At 52.5% G+C, this 25,505-nt stretch overlaps 13 protein-coding genes across 13 annotated transcripts in view; 6 read left to right on the forward strand and 7 right to left on the reverse strand.

The window, feature by feature from the left end:
- Nucleotides 1-224, forward strand: part of EI97DRAFT_496760 (uncharacterized protein) — a gene marked incomplete at its 3' end in the record, with an annotated part of 7,309 nt that extends 7,085 nt beyond the window's left edge. Inside the window, exon 5 of the mRNA XM_033802484.1 lies at nt 27-224. Within this exon, the coding sequence (XP_033649772.1) occupies nt 27-224 (198 nt within the window). The remainder of the gene's footprint in view (nt 1-26) is intronic.
- Nucleotides 225-747: 523 nt separating this feature from the next.
- Nucleotides 748-2,843, reverse strand: EI97DRAFT_232590 (uncharacterized protein). The gene is made up of 4 exons (XM_033793962.1): nt 2,496-2,843; nt 1,891-2,364; nt 1,122-1,839; nt 748-1,069 (listed from the first exon to the last, which is right to left on the reverse strand). Exons 1-4 carry the CDS (start codon nt 2,583-2,585, stop codon nt 864-866), a joined length of 1,488 nt encoding a protein of 495 aa, XP_033649773.1. The 5' UTR covers nt 2,586-2,843; the 3' UTR covers nt 748-863.
- A 78-nt stretch (nt 2,844-2,921) lies between these two features.
- Nucleotides 2,922-6,794, forward strand: EI97DRAFT_426761 (DNA repair protein; the record flags this gene model as incomplete). Its single annotated transcript, XM_033797199.1, has 1 exon — nt 2,922-6,794. The coding sequence occupies exon 1, from the start codon at nt 3,102-3,104 to the stop codon at nt 6,792-6,794; it is 3,693 nt and encodes a 1,230-aa protein (XP_033649774.1). The 5' UTR covers nt 2,922-3,101.
- Nucleotides 6,795-7,670: 876 nt separating this feature from the next.
- EI97DRAFT_445936 (yippee-domain-containing protein) lies at nt 7,671-8,405 on the forward strand (the record flags this gene model as incomplete). Its single annotated transcript, XM_033799998.1, has 1 exon — nt 7,671-8,405. The coding sequence occupies one exon, from the start codon at nt 7,671-7,673 to the stop codon at nt 8,403-8,405; it is 735 nt and encodes a 244-aa protein (XP_033649775.1).
- Nucleotides 8,406-8,479: 74 nt separating this feature from the next.
- On the reverse strand, nt 8,480-9,093 carry EI97DRAFT_232582 (uncharacterized protein). The gene has a single exon (XM_033793961.1). It carries the CDS (start codon nt 8,869-8,871, stop codon nt 8,554-8,556), a length of 318 nt encoding a protein of 105 aa, XP_033649776.1. The 5' UTR covers nt 8,872-9,093; the 3' UTR covers nt 8,480-8,553.
- Nucleotides 9,094-10,187: 1,094 nt separating this feature from the next.
- EI97DRAFT_445937 (uncharacterized protein) lies at nt 10,188-11,006 on the forward strand (the record flags this gene model as incomplete). The annotated part of the gene is made up of 1 exon (XM_033799999.1): nt 10,188-11,006. The coding sequence occupies one exon, from the start codon at nt 10,188-10,190 to the stop codon at nt 11,004-11,006; it is 819 nt and encodes a 272-aa protein (XP_033649777.1).
- A 714-nt stretch (nt 11,007-11,720) lies between these two features.
- EI97DRAFT_445938 (uncharacterized protein) lies at nt 11,721-12,243 on the forward strand (the record flags this gene model as incomplete). Its single annotated transcript, XM_033800000.1, has 3 exons — nt 11,721-11,724; nt 11,849-11,878; nt 11,936-12,243. 3 exons carry the CDS (start codon nt 11,721-11,723, stop codon nt 12,241-12,243), a joined length of 342 nt encoding a protein of 113 aa, XP_033649778.1.
- Nucleotides 12,244-12,716: 473 nt separating this feature from the next.
- EI97DRAFT_426769 (uncharacterized protein) lies at nt 12,717-13,523 on the reverse strand (the record flags this gene model as incomplete). Its single annotated transcript, XM_033797200.1, has 3 exons — nt 13,090-13,523; nt 12,842-13,030; nt 12,717-12,770 (listed from the first exon to the last, which is right to left on the reverse strand). The coding sequence occupies exons 1-3, from the start codon at nt 13,342-13,344 to the stop codon at nt 12,717-12,719; spliced, it is 498 nt and encodes a 165-aa protein (XP_033649779.1). The 5' UTR covers nt 13,345-13,523.
- Nucleotides 13,524-14,141: 618 nt separating this feature from the next.
- Nucleotides 14,142-17,149, reverse strand: EI97DRAFT_453176 (kinase-like protein; the record flags this gene model as incomplete). Its single annotated transcript, XM_033800444.1, has 5 exons — nt 14,142-14,788; nt 14,972-15,002; nt 15,042-15,467; nt 15,534-16,417; nt 16,918-17,149. 5 exons carry the CDS (start codon nt 17,147-17,149, stop codon nt 14,142-14,144), a joined length of 2,220 nt encoding a protein of 739 aa, XP_033649780.1.
- Nucleotides 17,150-17,800: 651 nt separating this feature from the next.
- On the reverse strand, nt 17,801-19,953 carry EI97DRAFT_426770 (Protoporphyrinogen oxidase). Its single transcript, XM_033797201.1, has 3 exons — nt 19,506-19,953; nt 18,745-19,455; nt 17,801-18,681 (listed from the first exon to the last, which is right to left on the reverse strand). The coding sequence occupies exons 1-3, from the start codon at nt 19,860-19,862 to the stop codon at nt 17,929-17,931; spliced, it is 1,821 nt and encodes a 606-aa protein (XP_033649781.1). The 5' UTR covers nt 19,863-19,953; the 3' UTR covers nt 17,801-17,928.
- Nucleotides 19,954-20,139: 186 nt separating this feature from the next.
- Nucleotides 20,140-22,251, reverse strand: EI97DRAFT_426774 (uncharacterized protein). Its single transcript, XM_033797202.1, has 2 exons — nt 21,650-22,251; nt 20,140-21,575 (listed from the first exon to the last, which is right to left on the reverse strand). Exons 1-2 carry the CDS (start codon nt 22,033-22,035, stop codon nt 20,381-20,383), a joined length of 1,581 nt encoding a protein of 526 aa, XP_033649782.1. The 5' UTR covers nt 22,036-22,251; the 3' UTR covers nt 20,140-20,380.
- A 243-nt stretch (nt 22,252-22,494) lies between these two features.
- Nucleotides 22,495-24,017, forward strand: EI97DRAFT_406705 (uncharacterized protein; the record flags this gene model as incomplete). The annotated part of the gene is made up of 5 exons (XM_033796596.1): nt 22,495-22,577; nt 22,822-22,878; nt 22,930-23,029; nt 23,080-23,425; nt 23,480-24,017. The coding sequence occupies 5 exons, from the start codon at nt 22,495-22,497 to the stop codon at nt 23,527-23,529; spliced, it is 636 nt and encodes a 211-aa protein (XP_033649783.1). The 3' UTR covers nt 23,530-24,017.
- Nucleotides 24,018-24,123: 106 nt separating this feature from the next.
- Nucleotides 24,124-25,296, reverse strand: EI97DRAFT_437131 (uncharacterized protein). Its single transcript, XM_033799278.1, has 2 exons — nt 24,893-25,296; nt 24,124-24,834 (listed from the first exon to the last, which is right to left on the reverse strand). The coding sequence occupies exons 1-2, from the start codon at nt 24,905-24,907 to the stop codon at nt 24,472-24,474; spliced, it is 378 nt and encodes a 125-aa protein (XP_033649784.1). The 5' UTR covers nt 24,908-25,296; the 3' UTR covers nt 24,124-24,471.
- Between the last annotated feature and the right edge of the window lie 209 nt (nt 25,297-25,505).

Genomic DNA, 25,505 nt, shown 5'->3' on the forward strand with positions numbered 1-25,505 from the left:
ACTCCCCAGATCTTAATCCCATAGAGACAGTCTGGTGCATGATGAAAGACTATATTGAACAGAAATGGGGTTCTGATCACAGGTTTTCCTATGATGAACTGAGGGTAGCTGTACAGGAGGCATGGAATGCGATTTCTGAGGAGGATCTTGATGCTCTAACAGATAGCATGTCGGCTAGGTGTGACGCAGTGATAGCTGCTCAGAGCGGCCATACGAAGTACTAGCCTATTCAATAAGCTATCTTCTCTGTTCTAGTTAGATAACAAAACTATACATATAAGATGAATTACTAAGCATAATACACCACCCCTGCAACCTCCGGACCCACATTGACTACTTACGCCGGCAACCACAGTACACAGTACGGCAAGGAACTGCTCCGGGGTGTCGTCCCGCAGTACCTGGTGCTGTCTACTGTATGTGAAAAGAAGCCAGGCATGACATACAAATGGTGAGTACAGACAATGAGAATATATTCAGTACATACACTATCAACGCCACACTTTTTTGCACGGTATAGCATCCTCGGCGACACATTACATAATATGTAGAGCCGCCTCGCTATACCCCCTCTTCGTGAACCCAAGATGGAGAGGAAACACACGGGAAATGCATGATACGAGAGATCCATCCTCCCTGCACAAGTTCCATAGGAAACGAACAAAGAATCATGCAAGTCGGATATCTCGAAACGCCATGCATTTGAGGAAAATCAGTCAAGGAAATAGGAAATAGGCGCAGACAAGTCGAATACCGCATGCTGTGCGGGCCGAATGCGCACGAGTGGGGTACATCAACTTTAGTCGTTACATGAGGAAGGTGGGCCTTTAGTGTACGGTCGGTGCGGTCGACAAGCGATGAGTTTAGCTAACGGATATGCACTTGATGTCGAAGATCAAGTCGGAGTTGGCAGGAATGTCCGGAAGCGCCTTGCTTCCATAGGCAAGTTTGGCGGGTATCGTCAGGCGACGTTCGCCTCCGGGGCAGATGCCAGCAACACCAATGTCCCAGCCCTTGATCACATCACCGACGCCGAGCTTGAAGGAGAACGGCTTCCCCTTCTTGTTGGCTGTACAGGTATTAGCATAGCGTTCGTGGTAAGAGAGGAGACATGGACATACCATCAAACTGCTTGCCATTCTTCAGCTTGCCAATGTACCTCATCTCAATGCGGTCGCCCTTCTTAGCAGCCCGACCCTTGCCAAGCTTCTTGTCCTCAACCAGAACACCACCGACATTGCGAGGACCAGTCTTGGGCGCTTCCTTCTTGGGCTCTGCCTTCTTCGCCTCCTCAACCTTGGGCGAGCCAGTGGGGCCCTGCTCAAGATTCTTCGCAAACTGGACCTTCTTCTTATCGCTGCTCGGCGTCTCCTTCTTTGCAGGCTCTGCGGGAGCAGCCTCTCCGTCGTTCTTCTTGAGCTTCTTCGCCTGCTTCTTGCTCAACTTGTCGCCATTCGTGGCAGCCTCCTTGCTTTTGGTGATCATGTCATCAAGGTTGGCCTCATCCTCGGACTCGGCCGGGCGCTTGTTCTTGCCCTTTTTGCCAGCCTCAACCAACTTGGGTGCCTCCTCCTCGTCAGTGTCAATCTCGGTGATACGAGGATTTCCCATGCCATCAAGTTCGTCCTCCTCGGAATCGGAGATGTCGTCGAGTTCATCCTCATCAGGCGAGAGATCATAGTCCATGTCGTCGTCTTCCTCATCTTCCTCAGAACCCTCGCCAAACTCATCGGGAGGCAAGACATAGTTTCCGGTGAGGTAGATGTCGTACGTGCCTGTGGACGAAAAATAGACATGCTCGTGCTCACCCACAGTGATATCGAGGGTTTGCTGGGCGTTCTGGAACGAAGTCAGAACCTAGTCTGGGGTTTTTATAGCAAGAAGACTCACCTTCTCGGGGTCCAGAGTGCAGATCACAAACTCTTCCGGCTCATCATCCTCATCGTCCTCTTCCTCACTGTCGATTTCGTCGTCGTCGTTAGCCCTGCCTTTGCCCTTGGAGCTCGCGCCATTGATGCCGTTCGTGAAGGAGGAGTCAAGCTCCATCTCCTCATCGAGCTCCTCCTGCAGCTTCTTGGTTAGAGCTGCCTGCTTCGCCTTCTTGGACTTGGCGGGATCACTAGGACCGCCGTTCTTCTCGTCCTCGCTATCCTCCTCAGAATCCTCCTCATCAGAGATGATTCCCTTCAAGCGTTCCTTGATCGCCTGAATGCTGTCTTCATCGTAGTCCTCGTCATCCTCATCGTCCTCGTCGTCTTCGCTCATGGGGAGACGGATGATCTTGAGGGTCGAACGCAAAGCCTTGTTCTCCTCGTCCATCTGCGGTTCAGCAGTGGGATCGATGGCGGCCATGGTGATGCGAAACTGTTGCTGATTAGCGGGCTGTCAATTGCGCGATCCGCACTCGATCCGACATTGCCGGAAATGTTCGTGAAGGTTTCCAACACTTCAAGAGATGCTTTTTGAGTTGCGCAACCTGAGGTAAAGGGACTTACAGAGGCAGGGAACTTTTGGGCGCCGGGAACGGGGAATCCGCCGGCGGGGACCCGAAGGCCATAGACGCTCGCGGGAAGCATAGCAGCCATTTTTATGTGGATGTTTTCAGGGTAGATAGGGAGGAAAAGAAGGGAACAGACGTTGCAAAGATTGCTGTGAGACCCTAGTACGAGAGAGAGCGTGGTGCGCACGTCAAAGCGGCTGTGCAGAAACTTGTTGGCAGAAAGGAAGAAGAAATCGAGGGCTGCCAGGGTAAAGGAAGCTCAAAACTTTGGCCGCATTGCCAAGATTCTGGTATCCGCTGCGAAGAAAAATTGTGGGTCGCTCGGGTCGGGCTTGCTGCGAGGCTGAGGGCGGTGAGGGGTCTTGGCAGATCTCCATATTTGTGCCAGCCCACACCAGCTGACACCGCGACGCGTGGGGCGACTGCTGAGAAGATTCACGCGTCGCATTTCATCAGCCTTTTTACGTCGAGACATAACCGTCTGTTGGATGTTATATCCTGACCATGTCCGTCTCAGATCTGTCTGTCGCATCATGACCATATCTTCGATGAACCTACTCGATCCCCCATCTGACCAAGCAAGCCAGCACCCGATGACGCCATGGGTTCCCGCCTGGAACGCAACTCGGATGCTGTCCGCAAGCGCATCGCCAGCCATACCTTCGACGATGAGGACGGAGAGGAGTACGAGGGTTCGACGTTTGGAGGGTTTGGAGACTACTTCAGACGGAAGAAGCTGAAGTTGCAGAATCTCGATGCCGATATACGAGCCCAAAGTGTCGACAAGCCTGCCCTCTTCAAGGGTGTTGTGGCTCATGTCAACGGCTACACCCAGCCTTCCCTCAACGATCTCCACAAACTGATTGTGCAACATGGTGGAGGCTTCCTACAATATCTGGACGGCAAGACTGCAGTGACACATATCATCGCCAGCAGCCTCACGCCAAAGAAGGCAGTGGACTTCAAAAGGTACCGCATAGTTAAACCTGCATGGATCGTGGACAGCATAGCAGCGGGAAGACTACTTCCATGGAATGACTACCGTGTGGTGGACGAGGGTGAGAAACAGAAGGTGCTCGCCTTGAGTGAACGACATGTGCACACGCAAACGAATGTCAGGATGAGGGGCTACAGGGAGCAGACGGAATCAAGCTGGTATACAAGCCAGTTGCGAGACAGCCGGGATGCCACGCCGAACAGTAGCCTTCGGTTACGCTTCTCGAAACAGAGGCTTCCTTCGCCAGACGATGAAATCGAGGAGGATATTCTTCCGCCGTCCCACCAACCTGAGCTAGTTTCAAGTGACGGAAAGTCGGATTATGTCGGAGGCGACAGCACAACGCCTGCACGAGTCGAAAGCCTTGTCACGCCACCGAAAACAAGTCCACCTTTGGAACTGCAAGAGGATGTTCGTGTCAACTCAGAAAGTGCTGCACTCGACGAGGAGGATGATACCTTGTACGCGGAACCCACCATCCCACGTGAAACGAACGCCGGGACATTGAGCCCGGACCAGAAAGATGTCGAGAGTCTCCCTTCAGAACAAGGCAGTGTGCGATCCCCTAAAAGGAAGCGCGAACTTACCGCCGAGGAGCACAACGCCATTCTCCTGCGCGATCCCAAGATCCGCAAATCGACTGTAGTGGACCCGAACTTCCTCGAGCAATACTACCGAGAGTCTCGGCTTCATCATCTCTCTACATGGAAAGCTGATCTGAAATCGCAGCTCCAAGCCCTCGCCAACGAAAAGATCTCGTCAGCAAAGAGTAAAGCGAAGAGACCTCCTGGGGCGAGACGATACATCTTGCACGTCGACTTCGATAGCTTCTTTGCAGCCGTCAGTCTTAAAAATCATCCCGAATGGAAGGACAAACCTGCTGTGGTTGCGCACGGTACTGGCAGTGGCTCCGAAATTGCAAGCTGCAACTACGCGGCTCGCAAATTCGGCATTTCAAATGGAATGTGGATGAAGAGAGCACAGGAACTTTGTCCGGAATTGAAAGTGTTGCCTTATGATTTCCCCGCTTACGAAGAGGCCAGTCGAGCATTCTACGATGCTATCTTGGCGACGGATGGTGTAGTCCAGAGTGTCAGCATCGACGAGGCGTTGATCGACGTGTCTGCGGCATGTATAGAGGCGGGTGGCAGTGATGGGAAGCACATGTCAGAAGGCAGCGTTTACAGGGAGCAAACAAAAGCAGAGGAGATTGCGCAGGCGTTGCGCAATGAAGTCAAGCAAAAGACAGAATGCAACGTGTCTGTAGGGATTGGAGGCAATATCTTGCTTGCCAGATTAGCACTGAGGAAGGCGAAGCCCGCAGGGCAGTACCAGATCAAACCCGAGGAAATGCTGGACTTCATAGGAGGCCTGGAGGTGAAAGACTTGCCTGGGGTCGCCTGGTCCATCGGCGGCAAACTCGAAGAGATCGGCGTCAAATACGTGAAGGATATAAGAGAGTTAACCAAGGAGAGGCTCGTACAGGCGCTAGGCCCTAAAACGGGCCAGAAACTGTATGAGTACTCCCGTGGGATCGACAAGACTGAGGTGGGTGAACAAGTGGTTCGCAAGTCGGTCTCAGCCGAAGTCAATTGGGGTGTCCGCTTTGAAAATCAGGAACAGGTGGACGAATTCATTGGGAGCTTGTGTGGTGAGCTGCAGAAACGCCTTTTGAAAGAGAAAGTCAAGGGAAAGCAGTTCACCATGAAGGTCATGAAGCGCTCCCCCGATGCGCCTCTAGACCCCCCGAAACATTTAGGACATGGAAAATGCGACACTTTCAACAAGAGCCTTGTTTTGGGTGTGGCCACGAATGCAAAGGAGGTTTTAGCCAAGGAAGCGCTGAGCATTCTCAAAGGCTTCGGTTTCTCTCCCGGTGAACTTCGGGGGATCGGCGTACAAATGACGAAGCTCGAGCCGATGAAGAGTGCAACCGACGGCAGCGTAGAAAGTTCACAGCGCCGCCTTCAGTTCAAGATGAACACCACAGCGCCGGTCAGCGCCCGCAAGCCTCCGAAGGCGGTAGAAGCAGATCCAATCCAGGACGATCCCGAAACCCCAAAGAAGCCGAAACATGGTGGCACGGATCATGTTGCCTTTGGAGCAACTGCGCTCAATCAGTCCACTCCCTCGCGTCGTCCTCTCAACACACTGGGGACGCAATTCCTCCTTCCCTCGCAGGTCGACCCCAAAGTCCTCGCAGAACTCCCGGAACACATTCGATCCAAGCTTCTCCGCCAAAGTCACACAACATACCCCACTCCTGATGCCCGTCCTGGTGCCCGCTCCTCTCGAGGCCTGTCACCAACTCCGGCTCCACGACAAGCTCGAGCTCCCTTTGCCCTAACTGCACTTCCAGCACACTCACAGCTGGACCCCGAGATCCTCGCCGCCCTGCCTCCCGACGTCCGCGCAGAGGTTCTTGCGCAATACGCGGCTGGTGGTACGCCAGGCTCGCCCGCTCGCTCCCCTCATCGAAGACAGGCCGATCAGACGGTGCTCCCACAGTCTCCTCGTAAGAATAAACTGATCGGCATTCCTTCCAAGAAACCCATTGTCCCACCTGTCAAACGCGGACGGGGTCGACCGCCCAGGTCTGCGCAGCTGACTGCTGCAGCTGCGGCGACGGCCAAGTGCGGAAAGACAGGGCAAACGCTCACGCAAGCAAATTTCATTCTTCCTCGTGCGGAACAGATTGCAAGAGGTGAGGGTGCTGGAGATGATGAGTCCGATGGGGAGGAGAGAATAGTAGAAGGTGGCCCGGATAAGGAGTTCCTTGCGGCGCTGCCCGAAGATCTGAGGAAGGAGGTGCTGGAGGACTACATGAGGCAGAAGTTGAAAGCTTCACGGCTTGCAGTCCCTGCCGCAGCTCATCCCTTGTTCGGAGCAGCTGTGGCGGCCCAGGAACAGGTACCAGTGAAGAGGGAGCAGATAATCAGAGTGCCACGACCGGTGCGGCCTACGTTCACCAAGGAGCGATTGTCGGAAGAGCAGGATCTCAGAGCGGCAATGAAGCATTGGGTGAATGAGTACAGGGATGAGGGGCCGTATAAGGAAGATGCGGATGCTCTGGCAAGGTATCTCGGAAGAGTCGTCAGTGAAGAGGGTGATTTGGCAAAGGCAGTGGGAGTGGTGACGTGGCTGCGATGGCTTGTTGAGGAAATGAGCGATGAGGGGGAAAATGCGTGTGTGACGGAAGAGGTGCTAAAGGAATGGAGAGAGGCTCTCGGTGTTGTTAAGAGCGGAGTGCTAGAGGCGGCTCGGAAAAGAGGCTTGGGTGATGTGGCGTTTGACTGAGTGAGAGTGTTACTATTGATACTCTAGTTCAAACATAGGGGGGACCGCTGTCCGTAGCTGTAGCGTGCTGTTTCAGCCCATATACTTACCGTATTATCATTCTCCACCTTGATTCCGTAAGTTGGCAACTAGGAGCGGTGACTTATTACACAACTCCCCGCCAATAGGAAGTTGCGGGAACGGTCAAATCATCAGCGTTGGACCGCCAACTCAGAAATCGAGCCTCGTGACGTGCCCTTCTGTGACACGCTTTGGCATATGAACGAAACCTGATCACGCCGGCAACTTGACAACCATCAGGATCTCAAGGGCCTCTACCGATTCTCCTTCTTCTCGACCTCCACTGCTGCTGGTTCCCATCGGATTATCCTGTGTCGTGGAGTTCGCCGCCCAGCATCACTCATTCACCAACCCCGCTCTTCCGTTTCCGGCTAGCTGCGCCTTAGACCGTTTTGGGATATCAGCGACGCTAGTGCAACGACAACTCCTCACGTCACAAGCAGTCACCTTTACTCCGCAGCGCAGGCTGAGGGGAAGTCAAATTCCCGCCTGCTCAGCGGCGTTGCTGTCTGGGTTAGCGACAATCGTCATAAATATCCTGGTCGATTCAACCTAATTAAATCCATCTGTTCTTGCAGCGTCGCTGGCGAGCCTGCTTTGTTCGACATCCGAAGTGACCGCATATCTTCGAGGCTACGGGTCAGAAATCAGAATTGACTATACTGACGGAGTATTCCTGGAATTTGGACATCCAGCCGCTACCGGTTTACCGTCTTCATTGCGGAGCCTCGAAACTCTCTGACACCTCAGAGCCCGCAACCCAACACCACCCCAACCCCATCTCAACTCCACAGCCCAATTGAACCATTTGACCACATGCCACGCTCCTCTACGCCTCCACCCACCTTCCCCTACTACCTCATCCCCAACTTCTTCACCGCCCGCCGCCGCTCCTCCACCTCCACCACCACAACCACAGCAACCAACCAATCCGCAACTCCGCCATCCACCTCCCCTCCCTCCCGCCCAACCTCCTACATCTCCCGCACCCCCACCTCCCACCTCCGCTGCACCAAATGCCTCGCCGACCTCGTCCCCGTCTCCAACATCATCAGCAAAGGATTCAACGGCCGCCACGGCCGCGCCTATCTCGTTTCCGCCTCCCCACCTTCCGCCATTGGCCTCACGGGGAGCGATGTCGTCGGTGTAGGCGATCTGCCGAACACGACTACGCATAAACCCGTACCGAGACAGCTGGTCACAGGCGCGCATACGGTTTCCGACATCAGTTGCCGGGTGTGCCGGAGCGTGTTGGGATGGAAGTACGTCGATGCCGAGGAGGAGAGCCAGAAATACAAAGTCGGCAAGTTTATCCTGGAAACGAAGAGGGTGGTTAAAGAGGTAGGCTGGGACGGGGAGCACGAGTTTGATCCGGGGATGTGTATGGGGACGGGCATGGCTGGGCGAGGAGATGAGGAAGTGGAATTCGATAGCCAGGATGAGGATGAGTGCGAGGATCTGTTCTCTGGGTTGTGGAGTCCGGAGTTGGCGAAGGCGAGGCGCCGGAATAGATCCTCGGATGCCAACGGCGCGGATTTAGTATCTGGTTGAAATTGGGTCCGAGTTGCTTGCGACAGAGCGTGCGATGTGGAAATCCAAACGCCCTCTCGCAACGGCTCCAGATGTGCTGTCCCGAGGGCGCACACCTTTCCTATCCGATTAAAAGACGGATTAACTCGGTTTTCCAAGCTCTGCGGACTTATGCTCGACATGTACGCGGAACTCTTCCGTGAAACTGCCTTTGGGTGTGGTTACTCATGCCGTTTACGTGGATGTGATCTCTTGGAGGGTTTTGTATGGCGAAATATGTCCCCAGGGAGGACACATGTCGCTTACTTTCTGCTGCTTGGGGCGTATTGTTCTGTTCGGATTGCTGGAGTTCGAGCTGCATCTGCTTACTGCGAGGGGCGATCGATCTGTTTTGGTGTTGGCTCCGGGGAGTAAGGCTTGGGAGAATGAGGAGGATTTTAGGAAGAAGGATTAATATGGCGTAGGCGGTTTGGAGTTCCGGATTCATGCTATTTGCGGTATCGTGGTAATGGTAATAGGGAATAATACCAATAGTGCAAAGACAGTCTAACCAAATCTCTAATGAGAAGAGTAGCTGCCTTTGCAATGCCGCAAGCTGGTAGCCTTCGACTGTACATGTGTGAGCACGGCCTCTGTATCAAACGGACACTCTTACGAAGTGCGCCGGCCGTGTCAAGTCCTGCTGCTATTATGCATTGTTAAGTAGATGTTGAGATAGGTTGGATGGGATTGTCGACAAAGTATTCTAACACAGACGACGTGTTGTGCGTTACTTGCATAGTATTACCACTGGAAAGGTTGAGTGGAGAAGCGAAATATGAAAGAATGTTCTAAATGAATAATTCGCGAAAATACAGAGCAGGAAAGTACGAAGTTCAGAGGCTACATGGGGATGATCATGTACTACTCCCTGTTCTGTTAGCGGAATTCTCAAGAGAGGAGACTTTTCACTTGTCTACGACTACTGACACGAGGCTTTCTAGTGCGAACTATGTTGCGGCGTGTTAAATCCGAAATTGGGGGGAAGTCCATTGTTGTCGAAAGGGCCTTATATGTATCATTGTTTATTCTTGTCTTTTCTGTCCTGAAGCACTTGCATGCCAAGCTCCCCCTCTTGCTAGAATAATATCGTTTGGAGTTGGCGAAGTGACCTCCAATCTTCTTCCGCCGGTTTGCAAACATAATGAGACTGCGTCCGTCGTTGAGAGAAAAAGGACAATCCGTTACACCGAGCATGCGTGGCTGTTGGGCTTTGGACGGGTGAATGCATACGTTCAAATCCGAAGAGCCTATTAGGAACGATGGCTTGTTGTTGTGTGTAACGAACGGACTGTGATGGGTTGTCGTACCTTTGTAGTACTACTTCCCATGAACACAAAAGACAGCCCGACCTTTTGGCATCCTTGACCCACTGGCTTTACTGTCTGATTCAACTCCTGCATACGTCCACAAAAGGTCTAACAATGTCCCTTAACTTTCATGAGTGCACGCGACCTCCCTACACTCACTGAAGCGCTACTTTGTTAACATCAGCGCAGTTATATAGTGCCATCCTAGGCTCTTCAACGAACTCGAAATCGGTCTCTGCCAACAAAGACTCACCCCTCCGTCCGTCACTTTGGAGGTTATATCTCGCATGGGCCTCGCTACTCCTTGAAGTGCTTATCTGCTTCTGGAGCGCCTGAGGCTTCGTCGCGTACACCGAGACCCTCGAGATCCGTTCCCGTAACGCTACGGCTCGCAGAAATCATAGCTTCAGCTTCAGCAGGACTTTGCTCCGTGAGCTTGCACTCAGAGTCCGTCATGCTGGATAAGACGAGTCCAACAATTGGGCATTCCAGAGGACGAAAGAAATCCCCGGGGCCAAACGACAAAGGCCCAGAAACCAAGACGTTCATGGGCGACCCTATAGCTACGTCGTCGCCCGAACCGAGCACCTTTATGGGAGACCCTGTAGCTACGTCCTCGCCAGAACCAAGCACCTTCATCGGCGAGCCGGTGGCTTGGTCGTCCCCGGAGCCATTGCCAGCGTCATCGAAGCTATCTATTTCGGAGGCAGGACCAGCGAGTGTTACGGCAACGGAAGCTTTATCTTGGAGGTCTTCCGGAGTTTCGACACTGTTGGATATGCAAACCACGGCGAGTTCCCTGGCGTTGCACACAATCACGGCGGCAACGACGGTGGAAAGACTGGTTACGACTACGGATATGTCGATTGTTGAGTCCAATTCGGATCGGCCTCCGGAGTTGGATGCGAAACCTTCTTCTTCGTCTCAGCCGAGCATGAATGGGAATGCAAAATTCGCCATTATATCTGCTGTCTCTGTGATACTACTGTTGGCGATATTCGTAGGCATTCTATGGTGGAGGATAAGGAGGAAAAGAGTAAAGAAGTCTCCTGAAGCGTGCGATTCTGCGCAGAAGCAGAACGCGGAGATTGTTGAACTAGGTGTGGAAGGACATGCCGTTGTAGAGATGGATGCAGGGGGTTGCCCTAGACCGGGGATTAAGGAGCTGGACGGGAACGGGACGATGCAGGAGATGTACGGTGCGTCGAAGATTGTCAATGGTGGAGATAGCTGTACGAAAGTAGGGGATACAACTGCAGGTCTATCGGGCTAGCGTAAATTGATCAAATTTCATAACTCAACGCGAAACTCATTGCTACAGCTGATTCTGCCAGTATGACTGTGCCTAGTGCACAAAAAATGCGAGGTCGCTCCATTGCCCATCGGTCAGGTGGACATGGGATTGCACTACAAAAACAACTCGACGAGATTAAGTTGCGACATTACAGTTCCCTGTTGTGCATTTGCGGTAGCACGTTGCAGAAATAGTAAGCCAATAGCATTCATTGCTGGTGACGGTTGCAGACGTCTAAGTGTTACAACCCGCTAACAACTTTTCGCACACGGTACTATGCGTGCTCCTTGTCTTCCCACACACGTTTGTGGTCTGAAGCCTTCAGAAACTACATTGACCGGGGGGCTTGGCCGGTAAACGTTTTGAGTGACAGAGCTTCCTGTGTTGACTTTGAGTGGCAAGGAGGAGCAGGTTATGTGTGGCAAAGAATGCATTCCAATTTCGCGCTGCTTTCTCGCAATTTGGCTTTCATTGACGAGGACGTCCACTCTACCTATGTATCTTCTTATTATCAAGTATCCAACATAGGCATCGACTGATGACTGAAGAGCAAACAAGTATATGTCCTGTGCAGCGAAGTTACAGAATGAGCTTCCCCAGGGACGCTATTGATGGATGTATAGTACGCCAACCATTCGAAGCCGCGAGAAACAAATAGAAAAGAAGGGTAGCAAGCAGGCAGAAGAGTTCACAATGCGTGAGCTGGATACTTCGCGAGCCCAACAGCACGGAAACGCCCTGCGATGCGTTGAACCTCACCTGCGTCTGTAAAAGCGAAAAGTTCACCAAGGAATTGCTCAAATACTTTCCGAGCTGTATAGGTCTCACTTGCAGACCGGCTGTAATATCAGGTATGTCACGCCTTCCTTTCGTTCTTCTCTTGAGGCAGCGTGTGCTCACGTTAACAGAATGGGTTGCCTCTCTCTCCGCGGAGTGCTCCTCAAATGGCCGGGACATCAAGAGCGCAGTATCAACCGACAATCCACTTTTCACGTATATCCACCCTGAAGCAATCACAATGCCGACTGGTGCGGCTACGGCGACGAATTCAAGCAGCTCTGCCTCTCCCACCACACCCCCGATATCCGGCGACATGCCGAGTCCTACAACAACTACATCAACTACACCCCCGCTAAACGCAGGGCAGAAAGGGGGCATAGCGGCGGGCGTCGTAAACTTTACAGTTTTAGCCCTAGCTGCAGCAGTCCTCTTGTAGAGGAGCCGAGCCGACGAAAGGAGCGATGCGTTCCGCGCGAGGATGCCAGTGGTGGAGAGGACCTCCCAGAGCCGGTCACGGAGAAGACGACAAACGGAGAATTGGTGCATATGCCATATGAGATGGAGGGATCATGCTCGGTAGCAGAGCTGCCCGGGTCACAATCCAGAAGTCTGAATGTCGACAGCGATGTCGGCGAAGGCAATGTCGAGAGCAACGATGGGCCGCCTATGAATAATGATGCAAAATTCGTATCGGGGACAAAGTGAAAGATGGAGCAGGGTAGTCAGCAGGCGTCTCGTATGGTTTCGAATCAATTCAAAGTATCGCATTCATTTCCGTAGGACCAATTCTGCGTTCACCCCCCCTCGATTGCGTTTGTATGCAATATATGCAGGCTATGCTTCGACTTTGCTAACTCATCGAGCAAAATCTCCGGCACTTCATTGCCCCGGACTTCAACCATCTCCCACCTATAGTGCGGGATCCGCGGTCGTGTTCGTTGGCCACTTCTCGCCCGAATCCCACTACATAAAGTCAGCAATATGCACTTCCAACCTCTCCGCTACACCACCGCACGGGAAGTTGCAAAACTTACATGCTCAGCAATACAGCCTCCCTCCCACCTAAACCGATCAATAATCGTTCCAAACCCACTCCTATAATTGACCCGACCCATCGGATGCTGGTACAGCGTGCGCAGCGGCGTCAGGTTCTGGTTATTCCAGATACCGCAAAGAATGCCCCAGGCGGAATCGAAGCCATTTTGGGCCATGGGGTTGTGGTTCTAATGAAAGGTTAGTCAGTGCACAGTCTGGAGATGGAGGGAATAAGAAAGGGACGCACAATGTAGTCCTGGGTGATAAACTCGAAAGCGCGAGTGATATTCTTCTTGTAGATGAAAGCCTCGGCGAACTGCTCGAACCGCGCCTTGTACTCCTGCGGTGTGGGATCAGGGACGATGCGCACGCATGGCTTTGGCTTCGGAGGGCAGTTTCCCTGGCGTGCCTCGAGCGTGACGATGCTGTCGGCAGCAAGGGGAGCTGCGAGCCCACCGAGAGGCGCGAGAAGGGCGGTGATGATGAGAGAGGTTAGGCGCATGTCTGCTGTATATCCCTGGTTAGGTCGTCGAACAGCTCCGATCCGAAAGCAATTTGAAAAAGAGTGTAATCGGAGGATATTGGGCTATATAGCTTCTTCTAGAGCCTAGACATCTCTCCACCTGTAAAGTAATCCCCTCCACATCTTTTCTTAAAACTTCCTTGGTTCCAATCTGCGAAATTAGTACCGGGCTCATCGTACCCGTTCGCGACCTTCGCTACCTCGGAGGGTATATTAATAACGAGGTCAATGGGACCACGAGGCCCCACCATCATCATTGCTGGAAAACCGGATGTACGTGAGAGCGATCTTGATTTTTTCATTTACTTGGTAAATGCTCTGAGTTTTCTGAGTGGTCAAGTCGGAAATTTATACGCGGGTTATTGGAACCCTGGCGCCGGCTAATCAGGACGAAGTATGTGCGGGCAAGTTGTGCATGATTGGTGAAGGAGGGATAGATGTTGAACATCAGCAAGTAGAAATTAAAGTTGACTTAGAAATATTCGACGGTGGGAAGGTAGCAAAATTCTGGAAATGCCAGTGGCAGACGCGTTACCGTTCTCAAGGGCCATGGACGGGCAGCCACATTGACCATATCAGTAAAGAGAAGATCTATTGGCGAGGATGAGGATGTCCATCGGACCAATATAATGAGCTGAAGAGGGTAGGGAAAGAACCATATAGGCAGTACACCAAGCTAAGAATAAACTTCCACGACCTCATCACTGTGCCAAGTCTCGCCACTGACACAAACTTGGGATATCTCGGCGTCTAGGCACTATCGGAAATACTCCCCTCTATGCGGCCAGCGTGGACTGTGGTCTACGGTAGGTGTACCCTATGAAGGCGCCTCTCTTTCTGATCTCTAGCACAGTGCGGCCTACTTGCGGATCCCGGAGGAGTTTGTCTCGGGCCCGGTTTTCTTTCTCTTGACGCTTGACATCTCCCGCTGCCTTTTCCAATACTTGGATCACCGGGCTTGGGTGATTACTTGCACAATCTACAGGAGTGGTTGTAGAGAAGCTTTTTTCATTGAGAGCTTGCGATTTCCTAGAAATTTCCAAGCTTGACGAGTCGAGGTGGTCGGATCCACTCAAGATATCCGCTTCGTCGTCAAAGAATTTATCGATGGGCTGATTTCCGTAAATGCGGGGAATAAACGGTGGACGTGTCAGGTGCAAGATGGACCACTGGATATTGCGAAAGAAGGGGTGGCGCTTGATATCCTCCGCGTCGTTCGGGAAAACCAGCTGGCAAGTGTGTAAGTTCCAGATCGTTCGTGTCCGTAGAGCCTTATTCAGCATGGTTTGGTCATTCTCCCTGTAACGTTTGCATGATAGCCTTTCCTCTTTGGACTCCAAAAGCCTCATGATAAGATCCATGGCATAGAAAGATACCGGCATGAGGGCAGAACAATCAGACCTTGGCCGAGCGTATCGTTGTCCTTGAGGGAAGCGTAGCCAGCGCCGATGTTCCTGCTCACATTAGCGTGTCGAGGGATACACCGGTTGTTCAAGTCTTACGAGTATCTTGGCCTTTGTATCTTGTCTGTCATCACAAAAAAAGGGCGTGCATCCGTACAAACACTATGAATATCAGTTTCAGACCTTGAGTAAGACGCCAATACGGACCTCATAGAGAATAATGCCGATGCTCCACTAGTCACACCGTGCATCATACAGCTCGCCTCTGATTACCTCTGGTGCCATGTATTGGCTAGTGCCGACGACACTTCTTGCGAGCTGGCGTCTTTGCGTTCGATTTAACCAGTCAAGAACCGGGCCGTTCACCTCGCCTATCCCAGGTTGAAATTGTTCTCTTCCAGTGTGTCCCCGGTCAACCAAGTTCACGGTCGGCTTTGACTCCTGCTTCTCCTGCTCCTCTGCACAATCCTGTTCGTCTCCGCGCACGGTGGAGATGAGACCAAGTTGGCGAATCAGGCTGTAGCGGTGCTCATTGTAGTATGTTTGATTGTGGATCCAATGTCCATCGAAGGATAGTCCAAAGTCGGAAATTTTGAGGTGCCCGGAAGCAGATATAAGGAAGTTGTCCGGTTTGACATCGCGGTGGATCCAGTTCATCTTGTGCGTTTCTTCAATGCAAAGTATCATTTCGGCGACGTACTACTTCGCCACGGCCTCATCGAGGACATCTTCTCGTAGAAGATATCCAAGGAAATCTCCACCAACCTGGTACTCCATCACGAGGTACAGATTGTGGTTGTCCTGAAAACTGGCAATTAGAGGAACGACCCATCGTGAATTTTCTGAAGCGACGAGGAAATCTCTTTCAGCTCGGAGATGGCCTTCTTGACTATTACGGAGCATGTCAGACTTCCGGATGACTTTCATCGCATAGACGCGCTTCTCTTTCTTTTGCGTTGCGAATCTTGGGTGCTTCCGGATGCTCGGAGGACCATCGTAACCACCCCAGTGCTCGCATGCGCCAATGGTCGACTCACCGGTAGGATCGCTCTTCTCACGGACAAGTCTAACTACACCAAAGCTTCCTTTACCAAGCACCCTCAGAATCTCGAAGTTTGACATAGCGACCGCTTTCATTTTCTGACGGGCCAGGGTTCTCGATTTCAAAACCCGCATTTCTCGCAGGTTATAACTCTCATTGGCGTACCATTCCTGTCTCCGACGATGTTGCTGCTCGCGGGAGAGACCCAATGTGGGGAGATTGCGCTCCATGTTTCTTCGCCGCATAGATCGAGGTGTCACATCTGTGCTGAGCAGATGGTTGAAGTGCGACTCCAAGAAGATCTTAGTAGCAACTGCTTTTTCCACCGTTGCGATCGATGGAGAAGCAATCCTTGGCCCATCCTTGCGTGAGAAATGCGGCGTGTCCGGCCCAACCCGCTTAGACATTGCCCCAAAAGCAGCCGTAACCCCTGTTGACAAGAGTGCGTTCCGTTTGTCGCCTCCTTGATGTGTTTCACCGGACTTGGGAGCACTTGACGGTACCGGTCCGGACGACGCAATGGAAGAAGGAGCAGTTGACCGAGAACGGAACGGCACAATATTACCTCCCGTAAAGCTTGAAGGCGGCGAGGGTCGGGACGGAATGTCTGTCAATAAGGCACCAGGAACATTGTCTCCAGGCGGTTGGAGAATATTGTCCGGAATCGGGGGTCTTTTCTGCAGTCTGGGGCGGTGGATGACGGTATTATCTTGAAGCAAGACGTGAGAAGAACGAGTAGAATGCTGCCTGGCTAAACCAGGTGTAGACTTGCACGTGTGTAGTGACTTCGGGCGTGGAAGTTCCTGTCGCATCCCAGGTCCCAATTCTCCATCGTAAGTGAGCGCGTCTGTAGGGCGAGCTGACGACGATGTTCTCATGTTCCTGTGCAGGGAAGGCCGGACTTTGGGAATCCCAAGATAAGAAGCGTTCGAATAGCGCAAGAGATGATGTGCGGGTTCCTCTTCAACAACGCCTACGATTCTTCGCTCAGTGGCGTCGGATCGGCTTGAAACGGGAGTATTAGGAGGAACACTGGTAGGAGGGGAGCTCGCTCCGGAGCCTGGCAAGATTAGCCACGGTCAAGATGCGCACGATGAGGATATATACCTTTGCCATTGCGGAAGACGGAGAGGATTTTCACCCCTCCACCTCGGAAACTCAATAAACCAAGATTGCTCGGCAAATTCGAAAGGAGTCCAAAAGGCTTGCGGGGCGAAATCTGGTTTTGCGTACAGTCTCCTCCAGGGTGTTCGACGACGCGAACTTTACCCTTACTCAGAAACTGTGGACTCGCGTTGTGGGCATCCTTCCTCTTCTTCGGCGTGACGAAAGACAACATGCCGGTGAGAGAATGGCAGAGTTGACGTTAGAAATATCAAGGGGGACTCCAGACCACTGAGTCTTCCAGCTGATTTGGAAAACTGCCACAGTGTGAAGTGATGTCTCCGGGCTAGACGCTCATTCAGGCGACGAAGTGTCGAAAGTTGATACCGAAAAGAGAAGGGCCTCTCTAGCGCCCCGCTGGGAATGAAGGAAACAGTGGAATTGGAGGTTTGTTTCAGTGAAGCAAGAGCGTCCGTACACTGCAGGTTCGCCCGCCATATAGTAGATCTCATCGTAAACTCAACTCCACATTTGAATATGCGATAAAGTCTTGTTCTCTCGTTTGTTGGTTAGTAGACGGTAGGCAAAATGAGCCATCACTCGATGAAAATGCGCTGCAGTAAAAGAACTACGGAGAAAGACCCTTGTGAGAGCCCGATTTTCGCAAGTTTTTCTGTTGCGTGAGCGACTCTCAATTCAAGCCATATGTGTCCTCGTAGCGCGGAATATGAGTTAGAGCACAGTATATCCTGCATAATTGACGCCGATTTTGGAAGCGGCGATGGTGGAAGGGAGAAAGAAGGATAGTAGGGGGTCAGAGGCCGCTTGTGTATGGTTGGACATGTTGGAAGGCCTTCGAACGTATAGACGCGGTGAAGGACTAGTTGTTAGATATGTGAATTGAGTTCTTAGCGCATTTGCTTAAATCTTTCTCTTCGATGTAGTGTCACTTTTAGTGCACTCCACCTCAACCTGAAGCCATCAAACACGCACACTCAATGACCTTTACCAGCCCTACTGCCCGAGGCTGGCCAACTCGTACTTCGGCAATTCAGACCCAAACAGCGTCCTCTCCAGTGCGAACTGATTGGGTCCCATGAACCACTCGCCACTATCGTAGAACTTGCGTAGACCAATCCTATGGTTGTCATCCAGCCAACCCCCATTTTCCATATCCTGTGCTAACAGGTACGCCCCGCGGATACAATCGTTAACACCCACACCGTTGTAGTGGTTTCCAGTAACCCATAGACGCCCCTTGTACAAATCCGCCAATCGGGATCCCTCTGAACGGACGCGGTCCTCATACCCCACCGTATACTGCGGGATGCAGTTCTCATGAAGTGAGACATGACATAGATCGGGCTCTTCCGTGATGCCCAAGTGTCTCTTAACGATACTCTTGGCCATTGTCTCTCCCTCCTTCTCATCGGGGAATTCTCTCCAACCGTCCCACCAGTGCCCTCCTAACATGACTGTGAGTTTAGTGCCACGCACCTGGTCTAGATTCTGCGTAGCATCGTGGTCGAAAACGACACCAAGGGCGCGTTCGGGGTTTTCCTTCAAGTCCACGCTCCTGGGAATAAGATAACCGAAGCCATCGGATTTCTCTCTGTCTGTGTAACCGAGGCGCCATTTCTCGATTGCCTGAGGGTTTGTATAATAGAGATTGACTGTCATGACAGTGACTGCCGGGGCAACTGAGGGGTTTGGGAGGGTCGAGACGGCGAAGTCAAATGTACGGTTCCTACCGTTACTGGTCTTGGACTGGCAGGAGTTGGTCAGTCCACTAGTCATTGCGATGCATGTGGTATAGCGGCATATACGTACAGAGGATGTGACTTCAAGTTGATTGTTGGCGTTTAAGTGATAGTCCGAAACCCGTGTCTGTGTGAGGATTTCCACGTTTTCCTTCCTGCGCAGCTCATCTTCCAGTCGGGTTACCAACTGCTGCAGGCCTTCCTTAAAAGTATACGTCGCTGTTTCCCTTACAGACAATCGTTCCAAAACCCGCAGATCCAAGTCCATATCTCTCATCATGTGATTGATGGTATCCCAGTCATACCGCGAAAGTGCAGTACAAAATATGCCTCTGTCAGTGAGCTCCTTGACCCCTACCCTAAGTCTCGCCAGGCCCTCCAAAACAGAGCCATAATAACGCTCCAAGTGCCATATTTGCGGCAGTATTGCCTTGGCACTCAGTTTGTAGATGTCTCCTGCATAGATGCCATGTATCACCGCCGAGACGAGATTGTCGGCCACTCGATAATCTCTACCCAGGCGGCGGGCAACAAAGTCGGCGATTGATTCGTCTTTGTCCCTCTGATCCTCCGGTCGACCCTTCCGGAACGGCTCCATCAAAAGTGTGGGTATGCCCTTGAGCAGCCCCGAGACCCATAAGTGCCAGAGGAGAAGGAAGTCTGGCGGCCCAGGCGACGGAAGTCGAACGAGATTTCTGGGGTATAATATATAGCGCGATTGCGAGGCGGCCGCTTCTCTGGAAGTGGTACGGACGTCGTCGAGCAGTCCCAGGTCATCAATCTAGAATACCTATAAGTACAGATAAGCAAAGATTTCATTGCCAAACTCACCAGTTGCAGCGTAGGAAGTGTTAGAATGCCCGTCCGTAACGTCCTAGGTCCATATTCAAGCAATATCCGTTGCCCATTAAGTGAATCCTTATTAAGTACCACCCGCTGTGATTGCATCCAGCCCCCTAACCTCTCTTTGGCCTCATAAATTGTGATCTTGGTATTCGGAAACCGCTTGGCGATGAAGTAGGCGCTCGAGAGGCCGGATATGCCACCTCCGAATATGGCAATGGTTTTGGGTTCCCTGGGCATTCTCGTGGAATAGCTGCAAAGAGGACATCGTGACGGTAGTCGCGGGCGCACCGAGGTGCGCTTGAATGGTGACTCAAGGGACGAGGCATGTCTCTTGAGCACCATTGCCGCGTTTGCACGGTAATTCGTTGGGCAAGGGGAGGTTTGTCCTAAAGAAGCACCAGTTGTGTTGGTCAACCTGAATGACGCTCGTGGTAAAATCCCACGCACGGGCCAACACTGAGATAGCCCTGTAGATGTATTTACCGGAGGCTTGTGAACAGCAACAGGGCCTGACCACAAGCTCCAGCCTCATGGTTGACGATTGTTGGAATGCGACATGAGATTAGACTTCACAGCATAGCATATGATCCGAGGAGAAGATCTTGAAAGGGATGAAAATAGCGGCGCAAAAGACCGTGAAACCATTGTTCATTCCGAGGTATACCCAAAACATGAAGAAGCCCTCCTCCACATCGGTAACCATGATATGCTGTCTCAGAGAACGTGCCGTTAACGCCAAGTTCCGTCCCAGGCGCAATAGCCCGAAGATATGATACATTACAAGTCTTGTGCTTCATCATCCTAGCCTAAAACTTTTGCAAACCCTGACCCTCTTTTGCATCTTGATAGCGTGTCGACCCTCATGTAGTGATCACCACATCATCATCACTGTTCTTCCCAGGGATGATGAGCTCCTCTTCCGCGTCGTCCTCGACAAACTTCCGCTCACTCACATGCTCCTTCTTTTGCTCATCTCCAGGTTTAGGGGCCACCCACACCTTATCTTTGAAAGTCTTCTTTTGACCCTCGACATGCTTGTACGGGCATCGGAAGTTGGTACATGGGTTGTACTTGCACATGACCGATGTATGCCAGAATTTACAGCCGGGCGTGGTGCAGTCAGCTCCGTTGCGGCAGGGAGGAACCTCCGGGTGTTTGTAGGGACAGTTGACCGGATCGCGGCAGTTCGGCCAGAATGCACACTCCTGTTCCGATTGGAACTGCTGTCGCTGTGCCGGTGAGGGGTGCTTGCCAACGCACTTCTTGTTCGTGCACTTGACACCGAAACTGCAAGTGTCGTTCATATCGAGTGGGGTCCCTTCAGGTGCTGTGGGCGACTGATGCGCGAAGGGGCAGTCGGGCTTGCCGCACCGCAAGTTGAACTTGCACATCGTCTGGAACGGGTCCGGCCTACCTCCTTCAACCTCCATTGCAGAACCATCTCCAGCGGGCGTACTGTCCGTCATGGTCTCGTCTTGCCCGTCGTTCTTTGTGAACTTGGTAGATGGAGGGAGGGACTGTTTGTTGCCTTGTCTTGACTTGTCGACGCGTTCATGAAGGGGTCTTCCCTGTTTTCGATTGTTCTGCGGGAAGTTCGGGTTGATATACGGCGCAGGCGTCTGACCAGCAAATATCTGCTGCATCATATGAGCTTGTTGCTCATACATCTGCATCAATGCCATCTGCTGTTGTGGGGTAAGCATGCCCGGCATCCCACTTTGACCCATCGGAGCCATGGGCATCCCTGGCATGCCCATGCCCCCCATGTTCATGCCATTCATATTCATACCTGGCCCACCCATAGAAACACCAACATTGCCGGTGCCTCTACCATTTGCCAATGCAGCGACGCCTCTTCCTATATTGTCCGATCGAGGCCCTTTGGGTGGTGCGCGGGCATGGGAATCGATGCGACCGCCCGAACCTTGCGAACCTCGAACGCGGTGGAGAGCAGAGTCATCGCGACCCATCTGTCTGTTGATATTGTTGAGCATGCGGCCACCCCGGGGCATTTTTGCCCCGCTCCCGTTGCGCATAGCTTTGGGGCCTGTCGGACTGCAAGGAAGTTAGCTACAAATCTTTACACGGAACATGCAGAAGTAGGGCAAAAATAGGTGCCGAACACGTACATGCTGCTTTGACTGGCCTCGCCGGTGCCGTCCATCTCTGTGTCTTGCCCTCCTGTTGGCGCGTCGGTGCTTGTAGCCTCCATCTGGGAGGCGTCCGGTTGAGGAGCATCAGCGGGTCCGTTTGTCAGTTGACGAATTTGGTCAAACAGCCACTTTGCGAACTGCTGCGTCTCCGGGTTCTCGGGTCCGAGATCGAGAAGGTCATTCGAAAGTTCTGACGCAATTTGAGACTCGTCCTTGTTGTTGCCCAGCATTAAGAGGATGTATTCGAAGATTGTCGAGTCCTCAGGATCTCCCGTTGTCCAACCGTATTCTGCTAGTTTCGGCTGAACAATCCCTTGCAATGTGGTCGCAAAAGGCGACCCGATACTGAAGTCGACCGACATGGTTGTGTCGCTGTTGTGGGGGAAACAGTTGTAGCGAATATCGAAAAGAATGTCTGAGAAACAAAGGTGGTGGCGAAAGCCTTTAGGACGCGTTCCTTTGTCGATTCTCCTCTTGGGGGGAAGAAGCGCGGAAGGAATTGGCTGTAATCCGTAGGCGCAGTTACTTATGCGATCTTGAGTTGCGGCGATAGGCAGTATGCGATGTGAGGATGGAGCTTGTGGATGAAGCTGAAGTTGCGCTTGGTCGCAGTTTCCTCCATGGCTCTTGGCGCGTCTCTGCTTACATAAGACGCGGCGCTCTTGGCAACCTTGCTCTTCCAAGGTTGATTTCTTTCGCCTTCGACCTCAGCTCCATCTTCACCACTTTTCCTCTCCTTCCCACGGCATTTCCCAACCCCCACCGGCGTTATCTCCTCTGTCGAACCCCCCATCTTTGTCCTACTGCCCGTCTCGTCAGCTATGTCTCGTGGCGGTACGACTCTCTACGTCACCGGCTTCGGCCACGGCACCCGCGCCCGCGACCTTGCCTACGAATTCGAACGGTATGTCGTCTCGTGCGTCGCGTCAATCTCGGCCGTCATCCCTTACCGACGTCGCCTTTCGCTATATTCGCTTTCGTATCCATACCCCGTCGAAGTCTTCCTTCGCCGCCGACCGCTCCCCTAGCCGCCTTCGGCCTGCCTCCGGCCTTCGCCGTTGCCTTGACTCGACCATCCATTCTGCATCCTACCTTACCCACTGCGCACAATTCACTGCATTTTTCTGGCATGCTAACATAACTTCAAGCTATGGACGCCTTGTTCGGTGCGATATTCCGGCTCCGCGCTCGGCCTCTAGCAGACTGTAGGTCCTTTCTCCTGCTTCTTCAGCAACGCAGAGATTGACGGTTTCTAGCTTCGCCTTTGTCGAGTATGAAAGTCGTCGCGATGCTGATGATGCCTATCACGAGATGCACAACAAGCGCATCGGTCGTGACGACTTGTTGAAGATCGAGGTATGTCTGCTACAATACCTACACGAATGATGAGACTGACCAATTCGTAGTGGGCCCGTACGCCTCCTTCAGCATCCTGGCGTTTCGACTCTGGCGCTGCCCGTGACCGTGGCGCGCCTCGCGGACGCGACCGCTCTCCTAGGCGTCGTAGCCTCTCCCCTCGTCGTGGCCGTGGCGACTACTCCCCGCGCAAGGACGACCGTCGTGAGCGTGACTACGACCGCCGTGATCGTGACCGCAGTCGAAGCCCCGATGACCGTGACCGCGAGATGAAGGATCGTGACCGCGAGGAATCTGATCGTGACCGTGAACGCGAGCGCGGAGACCGTGGAGACCGTGAGCGTGAGCGTGAGCGTGATCGCGAGAACGGTACCGGAAACGGTGAAGAACGCAAAGGTAAGCGCCAGCCCATTTCTCACTTCACTCTGATCTCATCTGACAAACTCAAAGTTGAGACTCCTCCTGCAGGAGCCCACGATGACCTTGATACGGCGGAGTAGACCCGTCGTCAATTGCCAGGCGGTCCTGTCGACAGTGCATCTGACCGTCTTGCATTAATCGGCTGCACAGGTGTGGAGAGACATTCCCATGGGTTCGGTCTTCCTTTCCTTTTCGATGGCGGCGAGATTGCGACTAGGTTTCAGCTTAATTCAGCAGGCAGCACGATCGATGCGGAACATGGGAGACAAACGAACGACGATCGGCGATAACCAATTCGATCGGTGACGATGCCTTTATCGATCCGTCGGTCGAGCGAGTCGGTTTGCGGAATTATCATCCTTGTACTTTACTTTACTCGATCGAATGCCCATAGAGCCTTTCCCACGTCCTCCGATGCCTATTGAACCTCGATGCCCTCCCCGACGCGAATCCCCCCTCCGCCGCCTCTAATATGAAGGTTTGTATAGGTCGTTTCCTAGCGTTCAGAACACATGTGCGTGCGAAATCATTGTGACATAAAATATGATATCGAGACATCCCACGCCTTCTTACATTACCGAGCCACTGTGATTTGGATTGTGTTAGAAACGTGCAAGTATATGCATACGCTGTGCCAATACAAAAATAACCTGGTAGCACGAGGCACAGATAATGGTCGCTTGATGGCGAGTATGATTCTAGGAAAAGATCATAGCCATATTTCCACCGTGGTGAAATATCGAAGAACTACCTTGATAAGACGAGAGGGACTGTTCAGAAGTTACCTAGGTACATCCGGGACCTCTGCTGCCCACTAAACAATCCACAGTTCCTAACCTCGCTCCGACGACCGAAAACCAGAGCATCAGCCCGAAGTAGACGCCTTATTCTCTTCAGTCGCCCACGATACCCCGAACCAACAAAAGGAAGAAAAGTGAGAACTTGAAACGTGTAGTATCGTTCTGCTCCTCCTAGCCCCGGTAGAACCGCCACAACCGCTCATCCCTTCCTTCCTCCGCCATCTAGAACAAACAATCCAAACAGCAGCAACAGGCCAAACCCGCCAATAGACCTCCTAAGATCCCAGCAGACGCCCCGCCTCCTCTCCTGCCCCTATCTCCGTCAATATATCCACCAGGTGGCGGACCTTGCTGGTATTGCATTGGTTGCTGCTGCTGGCCGTACTGAGGTTGCGGTGGTCCGTATTGCTGGGCTCCTCCTTGAGGGTAGTAGTATCCCTGCTGCGGTGCAGGCGTGGAGTTGTAGTAGTCAGCGTTGGCGGGCGGCTGGTTGTTGTAGTAGGGAGCTGGGGCGGAGGGATTGTTGTAAGGTGAGTGTGCTGCTGGCGGAGGGGATTGCGGGTACGTCGGCGCTGCGTTGGAGTCCTGCCGCAGGTGTTAGTATATGTCGGTGGAGCTAGGGGTATCAGCGAGGAGAACGTACGTATTTGGTTGCCATTGTGGATAGTGTTCAGGAGGTTCTCCTTCCAAAGATCCTTGGAGTGGGCGCTAGAAGGCGTGGCTGATGTTTCTCCTGTACGATTTTCGGAAAGCGTTCGCGGTGATGGTATCGGATGTGAACAAAGAACTGAGCTTCCAGTCGGGGCTAGGATAGAGCTACTAGTTCCGTGACAGGGAATGAAAAGGGAATGGATATTGCGCTGGTGAAGGTGTGCCGCTTCTCCCTGCGTTCGTACTCTGAGGGATGGTTTTTGGAGTCGTTTGCAGAGCAATGTCGAGTGTGGCTGAGCGGGCTTATGCGGCCTTATGAGTACTGTGGTATCAGGGGTAAATATTTGACATTCGCCACCTAGTGACATGTGCGGCGTAGAAGCCTGGGCAAAGCTGGGCAGTCAGATTTCCTAACGTTTTGTATAGGAAAAAAACCAAGTCTATTTTTTTCAGTTGCTAATACTTTGTGTGACCACCATCTGCTGCAATAACTGCAGCCATCCGAGCAGGCATGGACTGTATAAGATCTTCCAACCTCTCTGGCGTAACTACAGTCTCCCAAGCTTCCTGGACTATGGCCCTTAGCTCACTGTAGGTCAGGTTAG

Source organism: Westerdykella ornata, assembly GCF_010094085.1.
Source record: "Westerdykella ornata strain CBS 379.55 unplaced genomic scaffold EI97scaffold_41, whole genome shotgun sequence".
Taxonomy (NCBI): Eukaryota; Fungi; Ascomycota; class Dothideomycetes; order Pleosporales; family Sporormiaceae; genus Westerdykella; species Westerdykella ornata.

What these genes read in the sequence shown, in the direction of transcription:
- EI97DRAFT_426774 (XM_033797202.1), bottom strand. Translation starts at nt 22,035, where the DNA reads ATGTCGGTCGACTTCAGTATCGGGTCGCCTTTTGCGACCACATTGCAA. An exon ending in GAGGCCAGTCAAAGCAGCAT is followed by an intron (nt 21,576 to 21,649) that starts GTACGTGTTCGG and finishes ACTTCCTTGCAG; the next exon opens with TCCGACAGGCCCCAAAGCTA.
- EI97DRAFT_232582 (XM_033793961.1), bottom strand. Translation starts at nt 8,871, where the DNA reads ATGAATCCGGAACTCCAAACCGCCTACGCCATATTAATCCTTCTTCCT.
- EI97DRAFT_232590 (XM_033793962.1), bottom strand. Translation starts at nt 2,585, where the DNA reads ATGGCTGCTATGCTTCCCGCGAGCGTCTATGGCCTTCGGGTCCCCGCC. An exon ending in CCCAAAAGTTCCCTGCCTCT is followed by an intron (nt 2,365 to 2,495) that starts GTAAGTCCCTTT and finishes AATCAGCAACAG; the next exon opens with TTTCGCATCACCATGGCCGC. An exon ending in GAATGGCAAGCAGTTTGATG is followed by an intron (nt 1,070 to 1,121) that starts GTATGTCCATGT and finishes ATACCTGTACAG; the next exon opens with CCAACAAGAAGGGGAAGCCG.
- EI97DRAFT_426770 (XM_033797201.1), bottom strand. Translation starts at nt 19,862, where the DNA reads ATGGTGCTCAAGAGACATGCCTCGTCCCTTGAGTCACCATTCAAGCGC. An exon ending in CACTTCCTACGCTGCAACTG is followed by an intron (nt 19,456 to 19,505) that starts GTGAGTTTGGCA and finishes TAGGTATTCTAG; the next exon opens with ATTGATGACCTGGGACTGCT. An exon ending in AACTTGAAGTCACATCCTCT is followed by an intron (nt 18,682 to 18,744) that starts GTACGTATATGC and finishes AACTCCTGCCAG; the next exon opens with TCCAAGACCAGTAACGGTAG.